Source organism: Rhinoderma darwinii, chromosome 7 (assembly GCF_050947455.1).
Source record: "Rhinoderma darwinii isolate aRhiDar2 chromosome 7, aRhiDar2.hap1, whole genome shotgun sequence".
In the NCBI taxonomy this organism is placed as follows: Eukaryota; Metazoa; Chordata; class Amphibia; order Anura; family Rhinodermatidae; genus Rhinoderma; species Rhinoderma darwinii.
Genome location: NC_134693.1, coordinates 112760900 through 112783739, shown reverse-complemented (window position 1 = coordinate 112783739; position 22840 = coordinate 112760900). Strand labels below are relative to the sequence as shown.

The 22840-nt window shown below is 40.5% G+C and overlaps 1 protein-coding gene across 1 annotated transcript; it reads left to right on the top strand.

Annotated features, from left to right (window-relative positions):
* Positions 1–13573: 13573 nt before the first annotated feature.
* LOC142657329 (phosphatidylinositol polyphosphate 5-phosphatase type IV-like) lies at positions 13574–18556 on the top strand. The gene is made up of 11 exons (XM_075832356.1): positions 13574–14050; positions 14796–14887; positions 15109–15233; positions 15511–15630; positions 16212–16307; positions 16423–16584; positions 16766–16881; positions 17271–17407; positions 17621–17728; positions 18221–18355; positions 18475–18556. Exons 1-9 carry the CDS (start codon positions 13736–13738, stop codon positions 17694–17696), a joined length of 1239 nt encoding a protein of 412 aa, XP_075688471.1. The 5' UTR covers positions 13574–13735; the 3' UTR covers positions 17697–17728; positions 18221–18355; positions 18475–18556.
* Positions 18557–22840: the final 4284 nt, after the last annotated feature.

The window sequence follows — 22840 nt, the reverse complement described above, 5'->3', positions numbered from 1 at the left end:
AGCAAAATCTGTGCTTCATAAGCCAAATGGCGCTCCCTCCATTCTGAACCCTTCAGTGTGCCCAAACAGCAGTTTACATCCACTTATATGGCATCACCATACCCGGGAGAACCCGCTTAACAGTTTATGATGTATTTGTCTTCAGGGGCACAATCTGGGTATAACATATCGTGCACTTACAGTGAAGGAAATAAGTTTTTGATCCCTTGCTGATTTTGTAAGTTTGCCCACTGTCAAAGAGAGAAATAAGTATTTGATCCCTTTGGCAAACAAGACTTAATACTTGGTGGCAAAACCCTTGTTGGCAAGCACAGTAGTCAGACATTTTTAGTAGTTGATGATGAGGTTTGCACACATGTTAGATGGAATTTTGGCCCACTTCTCTTTGCAGATCATCTGTAAATCATTAAGATTTCGAGGCTGTCGCTTGGCAACTCGGATCTTCAGCTCCCTCCATAAGTTTTTGATGGGATTAAGGTCTGGAGACTGGCTAGGCCACTCCATGACCTTAATGTGCTTCTTTTTGAGCCACTCCTTTGTTGCCTTGGCTGTATGTTTCGGGTAATTGTCGTGCTGGAAGACCCAGCCACGAGCCATTTTTTTTTTTTTATAAATTCTCTTTTATTAAGGGTATTAACATATAAAACAACCATATAAAACAGTCCTTACATCCATCGTAATAACATTCTTACAATGTAGCAGGTTACATAAGTCCAAGTATCTTTAGAAAAAATTGTCTCTGAGCGAATGGGATAATTCCCGACATATCTTCATGAAATATAATGTGAAAGAAAAAACAGAGACATGCTTTACAAATCAATTATCAGTAACCTACTGTGTGCTTATAAAAACACAAAGTAAAGGAAAGAAAATAATAATTACATAAAAGGATAGATACAGTACAAAAAAATACAGTCTCCCTGGTGGTGGAAAAATTATGGAATGTCAGCACCTTGCAACGTCCCTGGTCTCGTCCGTCAAAATAAATCCAGTATCATGGTATAGAAATTATTCATCCCGTAATCCCCATGTATTAATTTACCTAAGCAAAACAGGGCTTCTGGAATTGTTCCTGGATAATTGTTCTAAGTATTGCTTCCATAGTTGCCATGTCTTAAGAAAGCTGTCCCTTGTGAAAGTATTCCAGTCTACCAACTCCTCAAGTCTATATAGTTGATGCATTTTAGACCACCAGACCTCTATCGTAGGGGGATCTGTTTTCCTCCAATACAAGGGAATTAGAAGTTTTGCAGTGGACACCAGGAAAGTTATCAAATTCTTTTTCGAAGGCGTAAAATCTTTCACAGGTAACCACAACAGAACCAGTTAACCGGATATTATTTCCTGTTATCTTGCCTATAGCTATTTCCACCTCCCTCCAGAAATTCTTAATTTTAGGACAAGACCACAATATGTGTGTAAGCGTCCCTGTCTCCAGGCCACATCTCCAACAAACGTCTGTGCTAACTAGATGTATTCTATAAAGATAAGCAGGTGTCCTATACCATCTTGTCACCAATTTGTACGAATTTTCCTGGTACCTCACACATCTAGAGAACCCGTGAGAGTGAGAGAGTATCAGATCAATCTCCATTTGCGAGAAAATAGAGCCCAGCTCGACTTCCCATTCTCTAATGAAGTGTGGTTTAGATGGAGCTCGTTGTAGGAGGAGACCAGAATGTATCTTAGACAGAGGCTTAGTCGGGGTATTGGGTAAAAGAGAATAATTTTCAAGCCACGTGGGGTCCGGATATGAGCTTAGATTAGTTGACAAAAATTTACGACATACTGATTTAAAATTAAGTTGATGTAGAAAGGAGACCTTAACCTTATGAAGAGAAGGATTCGGTTCATTTCCCCTAAGTCTTGTCCTAAGAGCCTCCAACTCAGGTAGAACTTCTGCATCTAATATCTCCGCTACTTTATAAGTTTTAAGTGTCTGCCACATTGAAGAACTCATACTTTGCGTTTTATTTACATAATGTGGTAGAACAGCCAACGGAGCCAATAAAGAAAGATTTCCACTAGACATGGCCAGAGCACCCGATTTATGACAAACTTTAAGCATTCCCCTAGTCACCAATACCTTTGGTGGAGGTAATGGTAATTTCACCCACAGCAAGTGAGCTAAGTCCTCCGAGAGGAGCGCTCTTTCCATATCCAGATGAAGAGCCCCTATAGACAAATTAGCTAGTTGTGACCATCGAGACAATTGGACCGCTTCATAGTATGTCTTTAAATCAGGCAATGCCATCCCTCCTTGCGCTTTTTTAAGAGTAAGGAGCCGATAAGCCAACCGGGGATGCTTCTCCTTCCACAAGAACTTAACAAAAAGACTCCTGAAACTGTTGAAAAAGCTATTTGGTAGCTCAATAGGCAGACTCTGCAGCATGTATAGGATCTGTGGGAGCACATAAGTCGCCAATAAATTTTTCCGTCCTATCCAAGAGACATAAGGTATGTTCAATTGGGAAATATATCTATGAATCTTGGAGAGGAGGGGTTTCAAATTAAGTACGAAAAGCTGGGATGCATCAGCTGAAATCATTATCCCCAAGTATTTAATAGCCTGCGAAGGCCATTTAAAGGGCGACATAGATTTCAGAACCAAGAGCTGACCAACCGGTACATTAATGCCCAAGGCCTCCGACTTATCATAATTAATCTTAAAGTTAGATATCTCTCCAAATTCATTAAAAACATCTATTATTTTTGGAAAGGCCTCAAGTGGATTTGTAATCATCAATAGCAAATCATCTGCAAAGGCTGCCAGTTTATGAGTATAACTCCCTATCTTCAATCCTTCAATCCCAACAGTCTGTCGTAATTTCGCCAGTAATGTCTCCATCACCATACAGAACAGAGACGGGGACAAGGGGCAACCTTGACGTGTTCCATTTGTAATAGAAAAGTAATCTGACAAAGAACCGTTCACTTGAATTCTAGCAGATGGGGAGGTATATAGAGAAAATATGGCATCAATAAATACAGGAGGAAAATTAAATTTAAGTAAGGTAGCTCTCATGTACTCCCAACAGACCCTATCAAACGCCTTCTCTGCGTCAGTACCAAGAAGGACCATAGAGTGCCCCCGACGCCTTATTTGACATATAGCGTGCAATACCCTGCTCACATTGTGCCTACCTTCCCGTCCCTTCACAAATCCCACCTGTTCTTCATTTATTAGTATTTCGGCAATAGTGGTTGAATGCGAAGAGACAGAATTTTAGCCCACCACTTCACATCACAATTCAAGAGCGAGATAGGCCTATAGCTCCCACAGCATTCCAGATCCTTCCCCTCTTTAGGAAGAATAGTTATAAAAGCTTCCAATGCTTGCTTAGGTAATGAAGCACCCTTCATCAGAGAGTTACATACTTCCACAAACTTCGGTATTAATTGCTGACTAAATTTTTTATAGAACGAAATAGGTAGACCATCAGGCCCCGGGCTTTTCCCAGATGGTATTGAATGCAACACTTTCTCAACCTCCTCTTTAGTGATAGGCGCCAGGAGCTCTCCACAGTCCAACTCAGAGAGGCCAGGTACCGAGATAGAATCTAAAAAACTCCCTATTTTGCCAGTCTTCTCCTGTGGTGTCAACCCCGAATTCCCCACCGAGTTTCCCAAATTATACAGGGAAGAGTAAAAGGATTGAAAGGTCTGTGCTATAAGCGGAGTGGTAGTCACCCTCGCCCCTTTGGCCCTGTTCACACTGAGTTTTTTGACACGTTTTTTGACGCGGAAAACGCGTCGGAAAACGCGCCAAAAACGACCCAAAATGACTCCCATTGATTTCAATGGGAGACGGAGGCGTTTTTTTACCGCGAGTAAAAAAAACGCCTCGCGGCAAAAAGAAGGGACATGACCCTTCTTGATGCGGTTTCCGCGTCCAAAACCGCATTGAAAGCAATGGGGACACGTCAAAAAACACCTCGAACTAGTGAGGTGTTTTCTGACGAGTATATTGCCGAGTGTTTTGGAGGAGTTTCTTGCAGGAGTCGTCTCCTGCTGCTAGTCCAGCCCAGAAAGGGGCTGTCATTTCCTGTCTGCTCGTGGAGGCTGAAAAACATCGTGGACAGAACTCAGGGATACAGAAAACCGAAGTCCTGCATCCAAATACAAGTAAGTGCACTTGCTCCTATGTTCCATACATGCTATACATGTATGGAGCTGTGCATTTTTTTTTTTAGAATTTTTTTTTACATTTTTTTTTTTGATTTTTTTTTTCAATTTTTTTATTTTTAATTTTTTTATTTTGTTATGCAGTTGTTCATGTATGTCATCTCTTTTTTATTTATTTTTAACATTTCAGGAACAGAAATGACGACAGCAGAGGTGTACCACCGAATGGACATTGATGTTGGGAAATTGATTCAAGAAGTAAGTATACTTTTTTTTTTTTAATGTGGGCCTGTTCAGATCAGCGTGGTTTCCGCTGAGGGGTTCCGTCGGTGCTTTCAGTCAGGGGAACCCCTCAACGGAAAGGCAAGTGTGAAGTGGTGACAGATCCGTTGCTAATGGTTTCTGTTTGTCCCCGTTGTGCAAAGGGTTCTGTCGTTTCGACTGAACCAATACCGCAGTGTAGGGAATCCCATTAGCAACGGATCCATCAGCATTGAAGTCAATGATGATGCAAACAGAAAACAATGTTTTTTTTAATGTGGGCCTGTTCACATCAGCGTGGTTTCTGCTGAGGGGTTCCGTCGGTGCTTTCAGTCAGGGGAACCCCTCAACGGGAAGGCAAGTGTGAAGTAAGTTCCGTTTGCATCACCATTCATTTCAATGGTGACAGATCCGTTGACAGAAGGATGTCAGGCTGGGTTCACACGACCATGTTGCGTCTGTAATGTACGGAACGTATTTCGGCCGGAAGACCCGGACCGAAGACAGTGCAGGGAGTCGGGCTCCTAGCATCATAGTGATGTACGACGCTAGGAGTCCCTGCCTCGCTGCAGGACAACTGTCCCGTACTGTAATCATGATTACAGTACGGGACAGTAGTTCCATACAGAGGCAGGGACTCCTAGTGTCGTACATCACTATGATGCTAGGAGCCCGGCTCCCTGCACTGTCTTCGGTCCGGGTCTTCCGGCCGAAATACGTTCCGTACATTATGGACGTAACATGGTTGTGTGAACCCAGCCTCATGCGTGTGAAAACCTCGGCAAAAACAGCCTGAAAAACCGCCTGGAAAACCGCCTCAAAAACCACGTCAAAAACCACGTCAAAAACCACGTCAAAAACCACATCAAACATGAAAACCTCCAGGGTCAGTTTTTACAGGAGGAATTTTCCTCCTGCAAAAAACTCAATGTGAACAGGGCCTTTGTCATCTTTTATGGTCTCAATAAATGTTTTGGACTGTTTTTGTCGGATCAGACGGGTCATCAATTTGGAGCCTTTGTCTCCATGAAGATACATGTGACTTTGAGCAGCCAAAAAAGCCTTAGCCGCTTTTACATTCATATGGTCCTTAAGTTCCTGACGTAACTGACTTAATTCCCTATAATCCTCAGTCGAGTTAGAGTTTTTATGCGATAATTCCATTTGAGTTATCTTATGGAGTAAGTCTAGAATTTGAGCATTCCTTTGTTTTTTAACACGTGAGGACAGGGCAATAAGTTCTCCCCTCATAAAGGCTTTTTGCGTCTCCCAGAGAATTGGTCTAGAGATTTGCGGAGTATCATTAAAGCCATAGAATTCCTCTATTTTTAGGGCAAGTGCTTGACTATGCTCTTTGTTTGCAATAATGGTATCATTCAATCTCCAGGTCCATTCCTTACGAGGTAAATTAAACAATTCTAAGGAAAGCGATATCGGAGCATGGTCTGAAACCGTAATACTTCCTATATCCGCTTGAAGTAACGAGGGAACAAGGACCATAGGAATGAATATATAGTCAATTCTATGATAAGTCTCATGTGGTGTAGAGTAAAAAGTAAAGTCTTTTAAGGACGGATTCTTAACACGCCAGGCATCTACTATCCCTAGTTGTGACAAGATAAGTTTAAGGCGACGCATAGCAGATATGGAAAACCTCGTACTAGATGAGGTGGAATCCAGAGCAGAGTCCAAAGATACATTAAGGTCTCCCCCAAAAACAATATATCCCTCACTAAACGTTTTAAGAGAACAAAGAGTTTTATGCAACCACGTCAATTGTCCAACATTAGGTGCATATACAGCTGCTATCGTAAACTTTGTGTTGGAGATGTGTCCCTTCAAGAAAACATACCTTCCCATAGGATCTAGCAAAGAAGCTTCTACTTTAAAAGGAGTGTCTTTGTGTATAGCAATAGAAACCCCCCTCGATTTGGAGGAGTAAGTGCTATGAAACCATTGTGTTTATGGTTGCGTAGACAAGTTTGGAATATGTGTAGGCCGGAAATGAGTTTCTTGCAGCATTAAGACATCCGGAGTATTAAACCTTAAGGAATTAAAAATACGAGATCTCTTTTGAGGAGAGTTCAACCCCTTCACATTGAAGGAGCAAATACGTAGTCTACCCATGATATTTTACATTAAGAACCAACCTGACTGCAGGTACGTTTGTTAAGTGCCACCACCAGGGAGATAAGACAAAATCAACAATAAAACGAATAATAACAAAACAATAAGGAATGGTATCAAAAGGAAACCTCCGTATCATCCCGGAAATAGGAGGTGCTATCATGATGCAACTAAGTATCCAACAGAACCCCTGCCAGAGGGGGGGGGAGAAGAAAGTTGCCATTTTGTACAAAACATTGCACCAATTCTTCATAACTCGTAAGACATAAACCGAATACTGATCCACATATTAATACTAAACTGAATCACCGCATGAATATATTGGAGAGTTGGGAGAAATACATATATATATATAGGGGGTATAAGTCATGGCCAACTTTACCCATGATATAACAATCACTTCCAACCCCATAATAGAACAATAATACACCTTCCTCCCCCTTATCACGGTGAATTTGCCACAGTGTATTGGGTTTACATGGGTAAAATATAATGCCCAACACATGCAAACGATCCCAACATTTCTGTGAAGAAATTTAAACTAAATCACTTTAAGACATCATTCAAGTGTCCTCTGCCATACGCGTCTTCTTGCCTCTCGGAGACTTGGGCTTGGGAGTAGGTTGCCACGGTTCTTGCACTGAAGGCATTCCCAATTCCAGCGCCACTGGCATCCAGGACGGAATCTCCATAGGCTCTATCCCCAGCTTTTTCCATGCAGTGTCCAGATCTCCAGGTGTGCGGATGGTAATCTGACTGCCATCTTTCATCGTGGCAAGGCCGAATGGATAAAGCCAACGAACAGGTAGTTTCTTAGCGCGTAGCGCCTCTGTAACCGGCTTCAGAATACGGCGTTTGGCCAATGTGCTCGCAGCCAGGTCTTGGAAGAGTAAGATCTTAGTCCCTTCATACACTACTTCTGGAGCATCTCTTGCAGCTCTTAAAATGGCCGCCGTGTGAACATAGCTCAAAATCCCACAGATGATGTCACGTGGAGGTTCGCCAGCCCCAGGCCTGGGACGAAGGGCTCGATGTACCCTTTCTACTGTGATATCCAAAGCCAGCTCGGGACCTACTAATGAGCGAAAAATAGAATCCACCACAGCAGGTAAGGCATCATGGTCAATTGACTCGGGGATACCCCGAAGGCGGACATTTCTCCGTCTACTACGGTTTTCCTGATCTTCCATGTGAAGATATAGATTATTCAAGTGCGTGTGATGAGCAGACAGCTCCTGATGAACTGAAGCACCAAATTTAACAGTAGAAATGTGAGCTTCCTCCAGCGCCATTACTCTGTGGCCAATGTGATGTATGTCGGTTTTGATGTCTGATAAGTCTTTCATCACAGGCATAAGTGCCTGGAGCAGTGTTTTCTTTAGATAAGCCCTAGATATCGGTACAGAGTCTGCATCCCCCACCGAGTCTGAAGGCGCACATGAGCTATCTGAATCCTCTCCCTGTTCACAGCGGGAAGATGTCGGCGCCATCTTGGATCTGCTCTCTGCAGGCGGCATCTTTTTGCTGAAGTATTTGTCCATGTCGGACGACTGTTTATGGGATCTGGGGGTACCTGCATGTTCCTTACACTTGTCCCGACCTGTCTTCACCATTTTAGCCGAAAAAAGTGGGCAATATCCTGAGGAATCGGTGGATGTAGTGTGGAGCGCCGGGATTACACGTCCATCACCTTGCTCGGCAAGCTCCGCCCCCCCCGCCACGAGCCATTTTTAATGTTCTGGTGGAGGGAAGGAGGTTGTCACTCAGGATTTGACGGTACATGGCTCCATCCATTCTCCCATTGATGCGGTGAAGTAGTTCTGTGCCCTTAGCAGAGAAACACCCCCAAAACATAATGTTTCCACCTCCATGCTTGACAGTGGGGACGGTGTTCTTTGGGTCATAGGCAGCATTTCTCTTCCTCCAAACACGGCGAGTTGAGTTAATGCCAAAGAGCTCAATTTTAGTCTCATCTGACCACAGCACCTTCTCCCAATCACTCTCAGAATCATCCAGATGTTCATTTGCAAACTTCAGACGGGCCTGTACATGTGCCTTCTTGAGCAGGGGGACCTTGCGGGCACTGCAGGATTTGAATCCATTACAGCGTAATGTGTTACCAATGGTTTTCTTGGTGACTGTGGTCCCAGCTGCCTTGAGATCATTAATAAGTTCCCCCCGTGTAGTTTTCGGCTGAGCTCTCACCTTCCTCAGGATCAAGGATACCCCACGAGGTGAGATTTTGCATGGAGCCCCAGATCGATGTCGATTGACAGTCATTTTGTATGTTTTCCATTTTCTTACTATTGCACCAACAGTTGTCTCCTTCTCACCCAGCGTCTTACTTATGGTTTTGTATCCCATTCCAGCCTTGTGCAGGTCTATGATCTTGTCCCTGACATCCTTAGAAAGCTCTTTGGTCTTGCCCATGTTGTAGAGGTTAGAGTCAGACTGATTAATTGAGTCTGTGGACAGGAGTCTTTTATACGGGTGACCATGTAAGACAGCTGTCATTAATGCAGGCACCAAGTTGATTTGGAGCGTGTAACTGGTCTGGAGGAGGCTGAACTCTTAATGGTTGGTAGGGGATCAAATACTTATTTCTCTGTGCACAATGCAAATAAATATATATAATTTTGACAATGTTTTTTTTTTTTTTTTTATAATCTATCTCTCACTGGTAAAATGAACCTAGCCTAAAAATTCTAGACTGTTCATGACTTTGACAGTGGGCAAACTTACCAAATCAGCAAGGGATCAAATACTTATTTCCTCCACTGTAAATGGCATATCAGCGGAAAATCCACTGCACATTTTTCTAGTAAAAATAGTAGTATTGGGTCATACGCACTGCACCCTTTAATAAATGCCTTGAGGGGTGTATTTTAAAAAATGGGGTCACTTCTTGGAAGTTTTTGCTTTACTATTTGACCTCAGAGTCCTGCAATTGGGGGCAAATGCTAAGGAAAAATCACTAAAATAGACCTCAAATGCGCATGGTGCTCTTTCACTCCTTTAATCTAACACCAATCCAGCAAAATCTGCGCTCCTACAGACAAATGACGCTCCTTCTCTTCAGAGCCCTGCCGTGTACCCAAACAGCTGTTTAGGGCCACATATGGGATATTGCTGTACTCAGGAGAAATTGAGTAAAAAATTGTGTGGTGCTTTTTTCTCCAATTACCCCTTGTAAAAATAAAACATTTAGAGCTAAAACAGCATTGTTTTTGGAAAAATTTAATTTGTCATTTTCACTGCCTAATTCTAATAAAATCTATGAAACAGCTGTGGGGTCAAACTATTCACTACCCCCCTAGTGAATTCCTTGAGGGTTTTATTTTCCAAAATGGAGTCACTTCTCAAGAGGTTTTTACGGTACTGGTACCTAAGGAACTCTGCAAATACGACATGCCACCTTTAAACCAAACCAGCAAAATCTGCATGCCAAACGGTGCTCCTGCCATTCTGAGCCCTACCGTGTGTCCAAACAGCAGTGTATGACAACATATGGGGTATTATCGTATTTGAGAGAACTTGATTTACAAATGTTGGTGTTCTTTTTCTCTTTCATTCTTTGTGAAAATGAAAAAAAATCGGAGCTGAAACTACTTTTTGTGTGAAAAATGTTTCAATTTTAATTTCTATGACCTAATTTCAATAAATTCAGCAAAACACCTGTGGTGTTAAAATGCTTACTATGCCCTCAGATTAATTCCTTGGGAGTGTAGTCCCGAAATGGCGTCTTTTTGGGGATGTTTCCTATGTTTTGGCACCACAAGACCTCTTCAAACATGACATGGTGCCTAAAATATATTCTAATAAAAAGGAGGCCCCAAAATCTAGTAGGTGTTCCTTTGCTTCTGAGGCCTGTGCTTCAGTCCACCAGGGCCACATGTGGGACATTTTTAAAAGCTGCAGAATCTGAACAATAAATATTGAGCTGAGTTTCTCTGTTAAAACCTTCTGTGTTACAGAAATAAAATGGATTATAATGGAATTTCTTAAAAAAAAAAAAATACATGCTCCAAAATGTTAACTAGTAACTATTTTGTGTTGTATTACTATCTGTCTTACAAGCAGATACACTCAAATTTAGAAAAATCTAAAATTTTCAAAAATGTCTCTAAATGTAGGTGTTTTTCACAAATAAACACTAAAGGTATTGACCAAATTTTACTATTAACATAAAGTACAATGTGTCACGAGAAAAAATTCTCAGAATCGCTTGGATAAAAGAATAGCATTCCAAAGTTATTACCAGGTAAAGTGACACAGGTCAGATTTGAAAAATGGTGTCTGAGCCTTAAGGCCCAAACTAGGCTGCATCATTAATGGGTTAAAGTGGTTTTACATCTCATAAAGTGGGGGGAATACAATTAAGATATGTTATCACTTTCTGATTGTGGAGTTCTGACTGCCATGACTACTTGATGTTTAGTAAAGCCAATCCCTGTCTTTACAGTTTACCAAATGGGACATCAATTGTCTGAGAAATGACCCAGATGAAGAGACTATGAAGGAATTCTTCAGTTCTCTTGACTATAAATGCAGCAGAGATTGTGGTATCCATAAAAATATAATGCAGCCATTTTTAATGAATACATATGGTTGTTGGCCTTCTACCCTCTCTGGTAGGCCTATGATATGTATAATTTACGCTGCATTCGTTCACATCAGGTATGACCGTCTTGTCTCAGGATGCCTAGATCGATTCTTACCACCTCTATTACCTTTCCAGGACATGGTACATGAGGTAATGGCTGCCCACAGCTGTTCTGATGCCTATTACAAGCTGTAAGGGGAATTGTGAAGCAGTATGTATTCAGGATTATAAGGAGTAAGAGGGCTGAGCACAGGAGATGCAGCATGTAGCGTGTTCTTACTGGTGCAGAGTCACATCCTCTAATGGGGGTCTTTAGGGTTTATTAAAATTCAAAACTAAAATTATATATTTTAAGATAATATAAATGATTTCCCCTATGTCACACAGACAGAAATTATTACAGTATCATCAAATTCATATTCCCAATGGTAAAGCCATACTGATATATGTAAATTATGGGTGTGGTCATAAAAGCAGCTCAAACCGGTTATAGCTATTGTGATGTCACAGAGCTTGGGTATAAACAATGATGTTGGTCACAGAGCTGTCACTATCAGTTGGATGTGACCGGTAAGTAATCTATCAATGCTACATCTGTACTTCACGCTAATTAATTTGTTTTATTAGGAACATTGAATTATTCCATCTCTAGAAGATATTGTGTGACAGTGGTAGTAATATGGTATTAGTATTAGTGTGCAATTAAATTGCTCAAGTATCTTAGATTTGCAGGGTAAGTGGCCAAAATTTGAGCTCCCTTATTATCATTATGTTTACCACTTGTAAAAGAGAAATTTCAATATGCTCATATTAGAGGACTGTATATTAGGGGACTATAATTCCTTATATTATTTAGGTTCACAAGAAATAATTACAATTTAATTCAATTCTGAATTTTGATCAATTGATATAAAAATTATTAGTGGGGAATTGATACTGGTCTGGGGCTATTTATTTCCAGTGAATGGTAATGTAAAGACTATTTAGACCATTGCATGCTTCCGACTTTGTGAGACTAGTTTGGTAAAGACCCTTCCCTGTTTCTGTAAGATGTTGCCCCTTTGCACAAAGCAAGGTCCATAAAGACATGGAGTGATAAGTTTGGTGTGGAGGAACTTGACACTCTGCACAGAGCCCTGACCCCAACATCAGAGCCTGAACTCACAAATGCTCTTTTAATTAAATGGGCAAAAATTCCAACAAACACGCTACAAAATCTTGTGGAAAGCCTTGTCAGAAGAAGTTATAGCCACAAAAGGGGGCCCAACTTCATATTAACATCCATTGCTTTGTAATGGGAAGTACCACAAGCTTATAATGGTGTAAAGGGTCAGCTGTCCACATCTTTTGGCCACATAGTGTATTTTGGGCTTATGTATTGTGATGTCACTACTATTAAAAATAATGATAAATCCATATTGAAATATGCAAATTATGGGTGAGGTCATAAAAGCCGCTCACCCCGGGTATAGCTATTGTGATGTCACAGAGCGTGGGTGTATACTATGGTGCTGGCCACAGAGCTGTCACTCATCAGTTGGATGTGACCGGTAAGTACTCTATCAGCACTACGTCTCTAGATGAGTCTCATCTATCAGTTTCTTTATGAATATTTTATTCTTAGGTACAATTCTGCTGTGTCTGCCATTTAAAGTTTAGTTTATATTTGGAATAGTTATACTAATATACTAAGAAGTTGCTAAATGGCAATATGGCGGCCTGTGACTTCTGCTCCAGAGACAGAATGCAGCTTGCAGACAAAAATTGCCATCTGTATTCTGCTGGTAAATTGATAAAGCAACCTCAAAGAAAAGGAATGTGAATGTCCTGCAGCCCTGAGAACTTATTATTGGAACCCTTCAGTTTATAACAGGAGTAATTCACGTAATAAATATTTACTAGGGAATTACTAATTATGTATTTGAGGTTTTCTATTTGTGTAAAATACACAATTATTATTATTATTATTATTAATAATAATAATAATAATTACTAATATAAAAATGTTAGGGAAGTGATTTCTTAAGAACAGCCCTGACCCCCTAATCCTGTATCCTCAAAAGCAATTGTCATTTTTCATTAATATATATATATATATATATATATATATATATATATATATATATATATATATATATATATATAAAATGTAATAATGTCTATAACAAACTACAGAGGTTCTAAATTATAGTTAGTATCTCATATAAAAATTACATAAACCCCGGAAATGTCATACCGTATGGTCAATTCAACAACCAATACATTGTTCCAAAATCCAAACCCCAAGCAATGTCATTCACAGGGGGTCCGAGCCCCAAGACCCCAAGCAATGTGATCTTCAAACACTTCTGATTGTCTAGATCCTGTACTTGGAATACCCCTTTCATAACTAATTTCTCCAGCTGGTTTTCTTTAAGTTTTCCCTAACTATTTCTTTTTCTGGTCATTCTAGATCTTGCTGTTGGATTGACACTGTTGGATTACTGTGTTGCTTTTACGGTCAGCGATTTGTCCTATTTTCAGAGAACTAGAGGCGATTAGTTAAATTCAATCTTTACTGTCACCTGGTTTTCTACCACGGACATTGGTGCAGTTTTGCACCCGGGTTATTAACCAACCATGCCCTTTTGGAAAAAATCTAAAAAATATCATGTGTCTCAGATTCCTGATAATGGAAATCTAATGAAAGAGATACCAACTATGGAGGAACCTAACATCTCACTCCAGAAGTTTTCCAACATCAAAGATATGCCAGCCGAAAAATGCAGCGATCCAAGTCACAGCAAACCTTGTGACATTGGCTCAAAGAACGCCAAGAAGAGCGCAATCAGGAGCTTGGGCAGCAGCGCTGTGATTGGCGCTAAAGAACTGGATCGCTGTTTCCCAAATAGACGGCTGAGATTATACGTTGCCACCTGGAATATGGAGGGAAAGGTGAGAAGTAACATACAATATCTATTGTGAACCATGAGTGTATCTGATCTAAGGCTATGTTCACACGGAGTATTTTGCCAAGTTTTTTGACGTGGAAACCGCGTCGCAAAACTCTGCAAAAACGGCCCGAAAATGCCTCCCATTGATTTCAATGGTAGGCGTCGGCGTCTTTTTTCCGCGAGCAGTAAAACTGCCTCGCGGTAAAAAGAAGCGACATGCCCTTTCTTCGGGCGCTTCCGCCTCTGACCTCCCATTGACTTCAATGGGAGGCAGAGAAAGCGTATTTCGCGGTGTTTTATGCCCGCGGCGCTCAATGGCCGTAGGCGAAAAACGCAGCGAAAAACTCTGCGAAAATCGGCGTGCAGGGAGAGGAAAATCTGCCTAAAACTTCCAAACGGAATTTTGAGGCAGATATTCCTCCTGCAAAATACTCTGTGTGAACATAGCCTAAAGTTGAATAAATTTGCAGTTGGATATGAGATAGACATATTATATACTACCCTAGGCCCAAATTTTCTAAACATTTGGGCCAATCAATGTTGCTGCACACACTGCAAACTGTCAAACTAATAATCTATGTCTTTGGAATGGCAATGCCTCTGATCCTAAGACTGCAGCACTGGCCATAGTCTATAAAGACTAAAATCCAATTCGATCAGATATAATTTTTTGTAGGTGATATAGAAGATGTCAGTTTGGTTGGTGCTCTGTGTATACATTATTAATATCTTCATATTTTGAGCAGGAGTTCCCACAAAATCTAGAGGATCTGCTGTTGCCATCAGATGACTCCAAAGACATTTACGTAATTGGCGTTCAGGAAGGATGTCCAAACAGGTAAGTCTTCTCAGGTTGTCTTACAACAGTCTATGTCTGCAGATGGACTACAGGTCGGCTGATTGAAATTCTCTCTTGACCTACTACTTATTGTAGGATCACTCCTAAATTTTCCTATTTAACCCCAGAGGTTATAATATTGATTATTTAATAAATGAGTTCAATATTTTAATCTGGTGTAATTTATTAATATGTAAACTTGAAATTGTGTCTTCTTGTAGACGGGAATGGGAGATAAAATTACAAGAGACTCTTAGTCCACACTACGTGCTATACCATTCATCCGGGCTCGGAGTCCTGTATCTCACCATCTTTATTCGACGGGAACTGATCTGGTTCTGCTCAGGTAAGATTCACTTTCTTACATTTACATAATAAGTCCTAATTGAAGTCATTAGTTTGAACTTATTATTTAGTCATTAGAACTAGATGTCTAAGAACCCAACTCTCAGATTCTTCACTGTGGAGTATTGGAGATCTGATAGTTTACTCCACAGTTACAAAGTGTGAAATGGTGTTGTAGTAATATTTCCAGCGTTTAATAGGAAACTATCTCTGTTTCATTGTTGCATGTTATACTATTAACCACTAACCCTTCTTCTTGTGTTTCATTTCTTCTACAGAGGTAGAGCACACCCATGTAACAACCAGGCTATTCCACCATGTCAAAACTAAAGGAGCCTTGGGTGTTGCCTTCACCGTCTTTGGGACATCATTCCTGTTTATTAATTCCCATATGAGATGTAAGTATGTCTGTTTTTAATATATGACTATGTACAGTGTTATTGTGTATAAAAGTGCTGCTGTTTAATAATAATAAGCTGGAATATATGAGATGACATGAAAAGATCTGTACTGTATTGATGTTTTGGTGTAAAATTAAAAGTTCTTCCTCATTTGGTCAAACTTCTTCTAATCCATCAAACTTATTCTATATAATGAGAGAATAATACTGGAAGGATAAACGGCCTAATGTCCTCTACAGACTGCTATAGAAATACATTATCCTCTGTCATGAAAATTATTGTGTCTTAGATTTATAGTAACAGAAATATCAGTGTGTCTGGTGTACAGAGTGTGGACCCAGATCATGGAACTCCACCAGTCTCATCTTCTAAAATGTCAATAGAAATCCAATTAATATAAATACTATTTGTAAAAAATTGATTGTTGAGGAAACATTCAGACTACACATCCCAAGAAGTAGATACGATACCTAGATAATATAAGATAAAGAAACCTATTGTCAAAGAAAACTTAAATATGGTGGTTATCCTAAATTCCAAGAGGTCATATTTACTGATATGTATATTTTTGTTGGCAGTTGGGGCAGTCTACAAGAGGATCCAGGACTATAAAACTATCACCGAGGGTCTCCGTTTGCCTCAAATTATTCCGGAAAGAATAAACTCCAATGCCTGTTAGTATTACTTATGTGGTTGAACCTATCGATTCCTTTATCTCTCTATTTATCTCCATTGACTCTAATGCAGTCACGTGGTCTAATTGTGTCCTGTGTTTATCTCATTCTACAGTGGACGTCACCAGCCGCTTTGATAGAGTTTTTTGGTTTGGGGACCTCAATTTTCAACTGAAAGAGGACAGAAAAAACGTGGAATCTCTTCTGAAGAACATTAAAGGAAGAAATATGTCCAGTCTCCTCAAACACGACCATCTGAATGAAGCCAAGAACAACGGTACATTTACTAGTAGACAGATCTCTATCACTCCTCAGCCTGTATTATTACCACATACACCTCGACAGATCAATACAAATCACTGTCATGATGGTTCATATGTTCTCCACATTCTTATATAGCCCTATATCTCTTGCACATGTTTTTAATACTGACATGTTTTTTTTTCTTTTAATTTAAGGGTCCATATTTGTAGGGTTTAAGGAGCACACCATAGAATTCCTTCCTACATATAAGTTCGACATTGGCACAGACACCTACGATACATCAGAAAAGCAGAGAGTCCCATCATATACGGTAAGATATCTTATTTCCAGGTCTACAGAGCTAAAGAAAGAATACATTTCATGATTAGATTTTCATATAATAAATCCCCTCGCGCAAGGTAATGAATTGTTATTATAGATGAAGGAATAATTCTTAAGAACAAAGCATCCAGTCCATTTTACTTGTAGTGAGTTTGTCATCGTCTCCCAGTGTAATATGTCTTCGCCTAGCATGGCTCAAAGATACTTATTTCATTAAATCTGTGTGACCAAGTCAAACCTTAAATGCAAGAAAGTCTCAAAATTTATATTTCTTAAATAAAATAGGCCGAAATGTTCAGTCTATGATGCTATGAGGTTTATAAATAAATTATAATATGATTGCACTGATGATATTTGTTATTTTTATGACCTCTACAGGACAGGGTGTTGTTTAAAAGCCAATACGAGGGAGATGTGCGAGTCCTGAAATATGACTCTTGCCCTGTTTTGAAGACCTCAGACCACCGACCCGTTTTTGGTATCTTTGAAGTAAAGCTCAGACCTGGTTCAGATAAGTAAGTCATGATTTCCTCCATGTTGTTGGTATGATTCTTTCAGTAGCCGCCATTACTACATGGGCCTTATAGCCAGAGCTCACACTTTGGGGTAGGTGGCTGTATACCTGGGTGACAGTACTGGAGTAATCTAGGATGTGAAACAAAACAATTATTGTGTGGTTACCTGCTAACATTATCATATGTCTTACATCAATATATTTCTCATTCCAGCATCCCATTGGCTGGTGGACGCTTTGACCGCAAGATCTATTTGAAGGGCATTAGGAGGTTAGGACAAAAAAAGTAGCTGCGTCTGTTCATGTCCTTACAGCACATAAGGTGAGAGCATTGTACTTGTCTATTATGTTTGATGTGAGAATGTTCTTCCATCTCTTAAGTCTTCCTCTGTATCAGTAATTTATTTTATCAACCAACATAAAGAAATTGTAAATAAGTCATTCTATCTTCTAGTTCAATTTTCTTGTATTCAGATATTTATTTAATTTCTAAATGAAGGTTATGGGTTTTAGAAGAAAACTGTAAGCGTGTATGTAGTATAATAGATTGGTGGGAATTCATTAAGACTGACGTTTCATACACCGGTCTTAATATAAAAAAACTTGGAGTAAAATGTGCCTAATTTATTAAAAGGCCCACACCTTAATAACTAATAATCCATGTTATTATGATAAATGTGTCGGCCGCTGGGGGCTCTGCTGCTTCAGCTACTCTCTGTCCACTTTTTTAGAAAAGTGCCGTAAGCGGCAGAAACTACATGATAGATACAAGGAACATTGTTATTGATGTAAGACATTACTTGGCATCTTGCAGGACTCCTAAGGAACATTTACCATCTCAGGTGCATAAAACAATGATTCCACCTTTGTGAACATCAGAAAGTTCCTGTAACATCCTGAACAGCGCAGCTTTAGATCCAACCCATCGCTTGGATCAATCATCTTCAAGGTTTGTAGTGTAACCCCTAGGATCAAATAGGAAAATCCACAATAAAACCTCTTCTAGATTTTGTGACTGCCAAGAAACACACATTAGTTGAGCATTAATAGCAAATATTTCTCTTGCAGCATAAACATCAATTCCGCAGTATATCTGGTGAGAACTGCGCTCCCTGTGACCGGAGGAGCCGCCATCATTGCTGATAGAAAGGTAAGTTCCTCTAGATATGTCCCCTCTATATTTGGTAAGCAGCCTGAATGATGAATATTTAATAGGATTGTGTGCTTCTCCCCCCAGAAAAAGTCAGCAGATACAAACAGACCATCAACATCAATGCCAATAACAACCGAGGGCAGAACCCTCCATCTTACAAGTATTCCAATGGCGAGACTTAAAATTTTCTACATCTGTCACAGAAGAGACATCAGTGTGGTTACCGGTGCATCAATGTTACCCAGAAGACCAGGCCCAGAACAGGAGAACATGTCATCTCTTCCTGTGTCTCTGGAATACAGATTTCCCACCACTTACTGATACTACAGTATATACTGTGACATCTTCCATTGTTTTTGCTGGATCTTGTATAACATCATCTTTACCATTATATATTTTGATCCACAAAAACCTTAAATAAATCTTTAACATCAATTCATAAGTGTGACTGGTATTTATTAGTGTGTTCAGTGCCCGGCTACAACTTACCACAGTGTATACAATTCACTTATCCGACCCTTCACAGCGCTATTTGTGTGACATCGCGTTTAATCCAGTGGTAGGTGACAGGACATTGTATCATATGTACACAATACAGAGAGTATGGAACGTGCCGCCATATGTACTGGATTAGATCCTGTGTTGGACAAAAAGTGACAGGAGATGTAAAATATTGATATATTTGATAGTTGTTTAAATTTCAGTTCCATAAAATGTAATGTTGGGCTCTCTTTACAAGCGGAGACAATCACATTAAGCAGGGAAGCCGCTAGGGTGACACAATCCCCACAGATCTCAGATTGGACAAACGGGCAGGATGAGAGCTGCCAGTTGAGATTGCCAGTTAGGGCAGAAGTTACAAAGTGACTGATCAACCAAAAATACTTTGTATTGCTAACCTGAATGGCGTATCGCTAGCTCAGCATTTCATATGAGAACAAAGACCCTCTGCAGCACAAGTTTAAGTTGAGACTGAACCATAGCAAACCCATTGTCCCATTCTCACAAGTTAAATCAGAAACCGCCAAGTATAGAGCCTATTTTTTAGTGAAACCGTCAAGCTTATGTACTAAATATTATAACCGTGAAGACTGTGCCTCTGTTGGAGTAAAGTTCTGTTCAGCATCTTATACCTGTGTCGTCTGAAGTTCTTGCTGTGCAATTTCCTCTGCGGGGCAGTAACCCTCCTAAACCCCCTCCCACCTGTTACATTTGTCCATACTAAAGTCCATTACTCCATTGAAGTCGCCAATTAGTAGCAGTGGATAATCTGCAAGGGCTTTTTTTCAATAAACTCCTGTACCACACCCAAGACAGAAGGATTAAAGGGTGGTGGTAAATAAATTGAGACAATGATACATTGAAGATTTTGTATTGTACAGTCCAGGAGCACAAACTTTCCTTCTTTTTCTTCCCAATATGTATGGCAGGTTAATTTGCAGTTAGGGTATGTTCACACGCAAACTCAAAAACGTCTGAAAATACGGAGCTGTTTTCAAGGGAAAACAGCTCCTGATTTTCAAACGTTTTTTTAAGCCACTTGCGATTTTCGCTGCGTTTTTCGCTGCGTTTTTTACGGCCGTATTTGGAGCTGTTTTCAATAGAGTCTATGTAAATGGCTCCAAAAACGTCCCAAGAAGTGACCTGCACTTCTTTTTCGCTGCCGTTTTTTAAAAAAAACGGCCCGTCGGAACAGAACGCCGTTTTTCCTATTGAAATAAATGGGCAGATGTTTGAAGAAGAGGACTTACTCCTAAAGCGAAGCAGGAATGAGTTAATGCTCCGTCCAGCAAACAAAAAAGAAGCTGGTGTGCCACCCATGCCGCATTGCGCCATTATTTGTGTAATGTTTGAAAGAGATTGTGCCTCTTTTTTGTAGAGTAGTGTTTACATCCCCTTGTGGATGTTTATACACCACTGATCAGTAAAGAATTTGTTGTTTGCATTACTTGGGTCTACTGTATTTTATTGCTTGCGACTAACCCTGCGGTCCTTGCCGGTACTTGGCTTTACATAGGGATCACAACACAGAGTTCTGAGTAAAGATGCTCCATATCAGGAGAGCTGACAGGTCCGCCTTAAAATGGGTAAATCACAGGTGACGTCTTTTCTGATTGTAGACTTTCTCTTTCCATTTTATCTCCACCCAGCCAGGACCGCTATGATGACTTCTCCTGACATAACATTACAGAGTTTGCTGCTGAGATATCTTTAGTTCTTCACTTCTGCAGCCATCTTCAGCTTCTAGAGCAACGTAAAGAATTCAGACCACAAAATAGACCCCTTAATTCATGCAGACCCCAGACCAGACCACCAAATAAATTTAGACACCAGCCTAAACCCCTATATAAATTCAGACCCTAGACCAGACCCCAGAACAGACCCAATTAACTGGCAAGACTCCAAAATGTAAACCCCAAAACAGAGTAAATAAAATGAATGCAGACCCTAGACCAGACATCTAAATAATGTCAGACCTCAGACCAGACCCCTCAATTAATTGCAGACCACATACCAGACCGCTAAATTCAGACCCCAAACCAGAGTAAAGAAAATGGATTTAGATACCTGACCAAGACCTCTAAATAAATTCAAATCCCAGAACAGACCCTTAAATTCATGCAGATCCCAGATAAATGAGTTGGTCGATTGCAAGCAGCTTGTAATGAGGGCAAGCCGTATAACCTCCATTTCCAGCTGATAAACTGATTACGTTATTAAATTGGTTGCCTGTTTCTTTATATTAACTGTTTAGGTGCTCACTGTTAATGTATATTTGTGTATCTGTTGTGTTTCACTGTATAGAAGGTTTTGTCTTACCGGTTGGCAGGAGGACAGGCCGCAGTTCCCAGTGGCACTGTCTTATGTGTGGTGCTGTCACTGTACATAGCAATGAGAGGCTGCTGGACAGTGACAGGGGAGGTACAGGGGGTTTGGAAAGAAAGAGCCTGGTGCTGGCTGGGATCAGAGTGTAATGGCAGTGATGCGCTGCGCCACCATGAAGTCAGGTGAGACGGTGAGAGTCAATAACAAAGCAGAAAATAAGCGAACAAAATGACCTCTTATGGTCTGTAGGCTGATAGAGAAGGCCTATCCTACGTAGGGGTAGGCCTATAAGTGTAGGCTGTCACTGAAACATGCGTGGCTGAAGAGTACCGTCAGCCTAGAGTGGTTCGCTCTGAGGAGTCTACTGGGGCTGTGAGAATAGTCAGCCTGGCATGGGAACCAGTGGTCAGTAGAGCAGTACTGTGCTCAAACCCAGGAGAGGCTGTAACTAGGTCCTGATTAGGATAAAGAACGTTCCATGTATTAGATGGCCGCTTAGATAGCTGCAGTGATGAATGATTGCCCTGCAGGCCTGAGATGTGGCCTAGTAGTACACTCCTGAATTGTACTGGACTGGGTGCAGTAGTCACTACGACGAGTGGTGTGGTAGGAGCCCTTCAGCATCAGGACCATAGTAAGAGTGCATAGGAGCAGATATTTAATATAGTAAAAAGTATTAAAACTTATAAAACCCACTGTGTCAGTTGTATCGGGGCAGCCCCCTTCATCAGGAATACTATGTTTCACAGCATTGAAACAATTTAAATATCTCTATATTATATAAACAAACCTTTCTACGTTTTCTCACGCAATACCGGAAGTGACGTTCCGAACTCTAAGGCCCTGTTCACACAGAGTTTTTTTGCAGGCAGAAAAATTTTGAGGCAGACTTTGACCTGCCTGCGATTTGCGAAGCATTTACCATTGCGTTTTTCGCCCGTGGCCCCTGCGCGCCGCATGCAAAAAACACTGTGAAAAACACTTTCTCTGCCTCTCATTGATTTCAATGGGAGGTCAGAGGCGGAACTGCGAGCCGCTAAAAGCTGCTGCAGAAAAGAAACGCCCCCGCCTTCCATTGAAATTAATAGAAGACAGTTTCGGCCGTTTTTTGGTGCTGATTCCAATGCGGTTTCCGTGTCAAAATCAGCGTAAAAAAAACTCAGTGTGATCTGGGCCTAAATCTCTTTATACTTCCTATAATGGACATATCTCTCTATGGCAGATGTTTCGGAAGAGGTTCTTTCTCGCTCTTTTACCCTTTCTATTCCTCTAATACTTCATCCCAATTACATTATTTAATACAGGGAATTTCTTATATTTCTTTTTCCATGCAAAAATACATATATTAATAAAATAGGATAAAAACAACCAATATGAATCTATGGGGAATAGTAAAGACTCATTTACTTTACTCGTTCTCAAACTCTAATATTATTCCCAAACCCTATTCCTTTC

Coding starts and splice junctions, on each gene's coding strand:
- LOC142657329 (XM_075832356.1), top strand. CDS start 13,736: ATGCCCTTTTGGAAAAAATCTAAAAAATATCATGTGTCTCAGATTCCT. Junction 14,051..14,795: donor CCTGGAATATGGAGGGAAAG/GTGAGAAGTAAC, acceptor TATTTTGAGCAG/GAGTTCCCACAAAATCTAGA. Junction 15,631..16,211: donor TATTAATTCCCATATGAGAT/GTAAGTATGTCT, acceptor TTTTGTTGGCAG/TTGGGGCAGTCTACAAGAGG.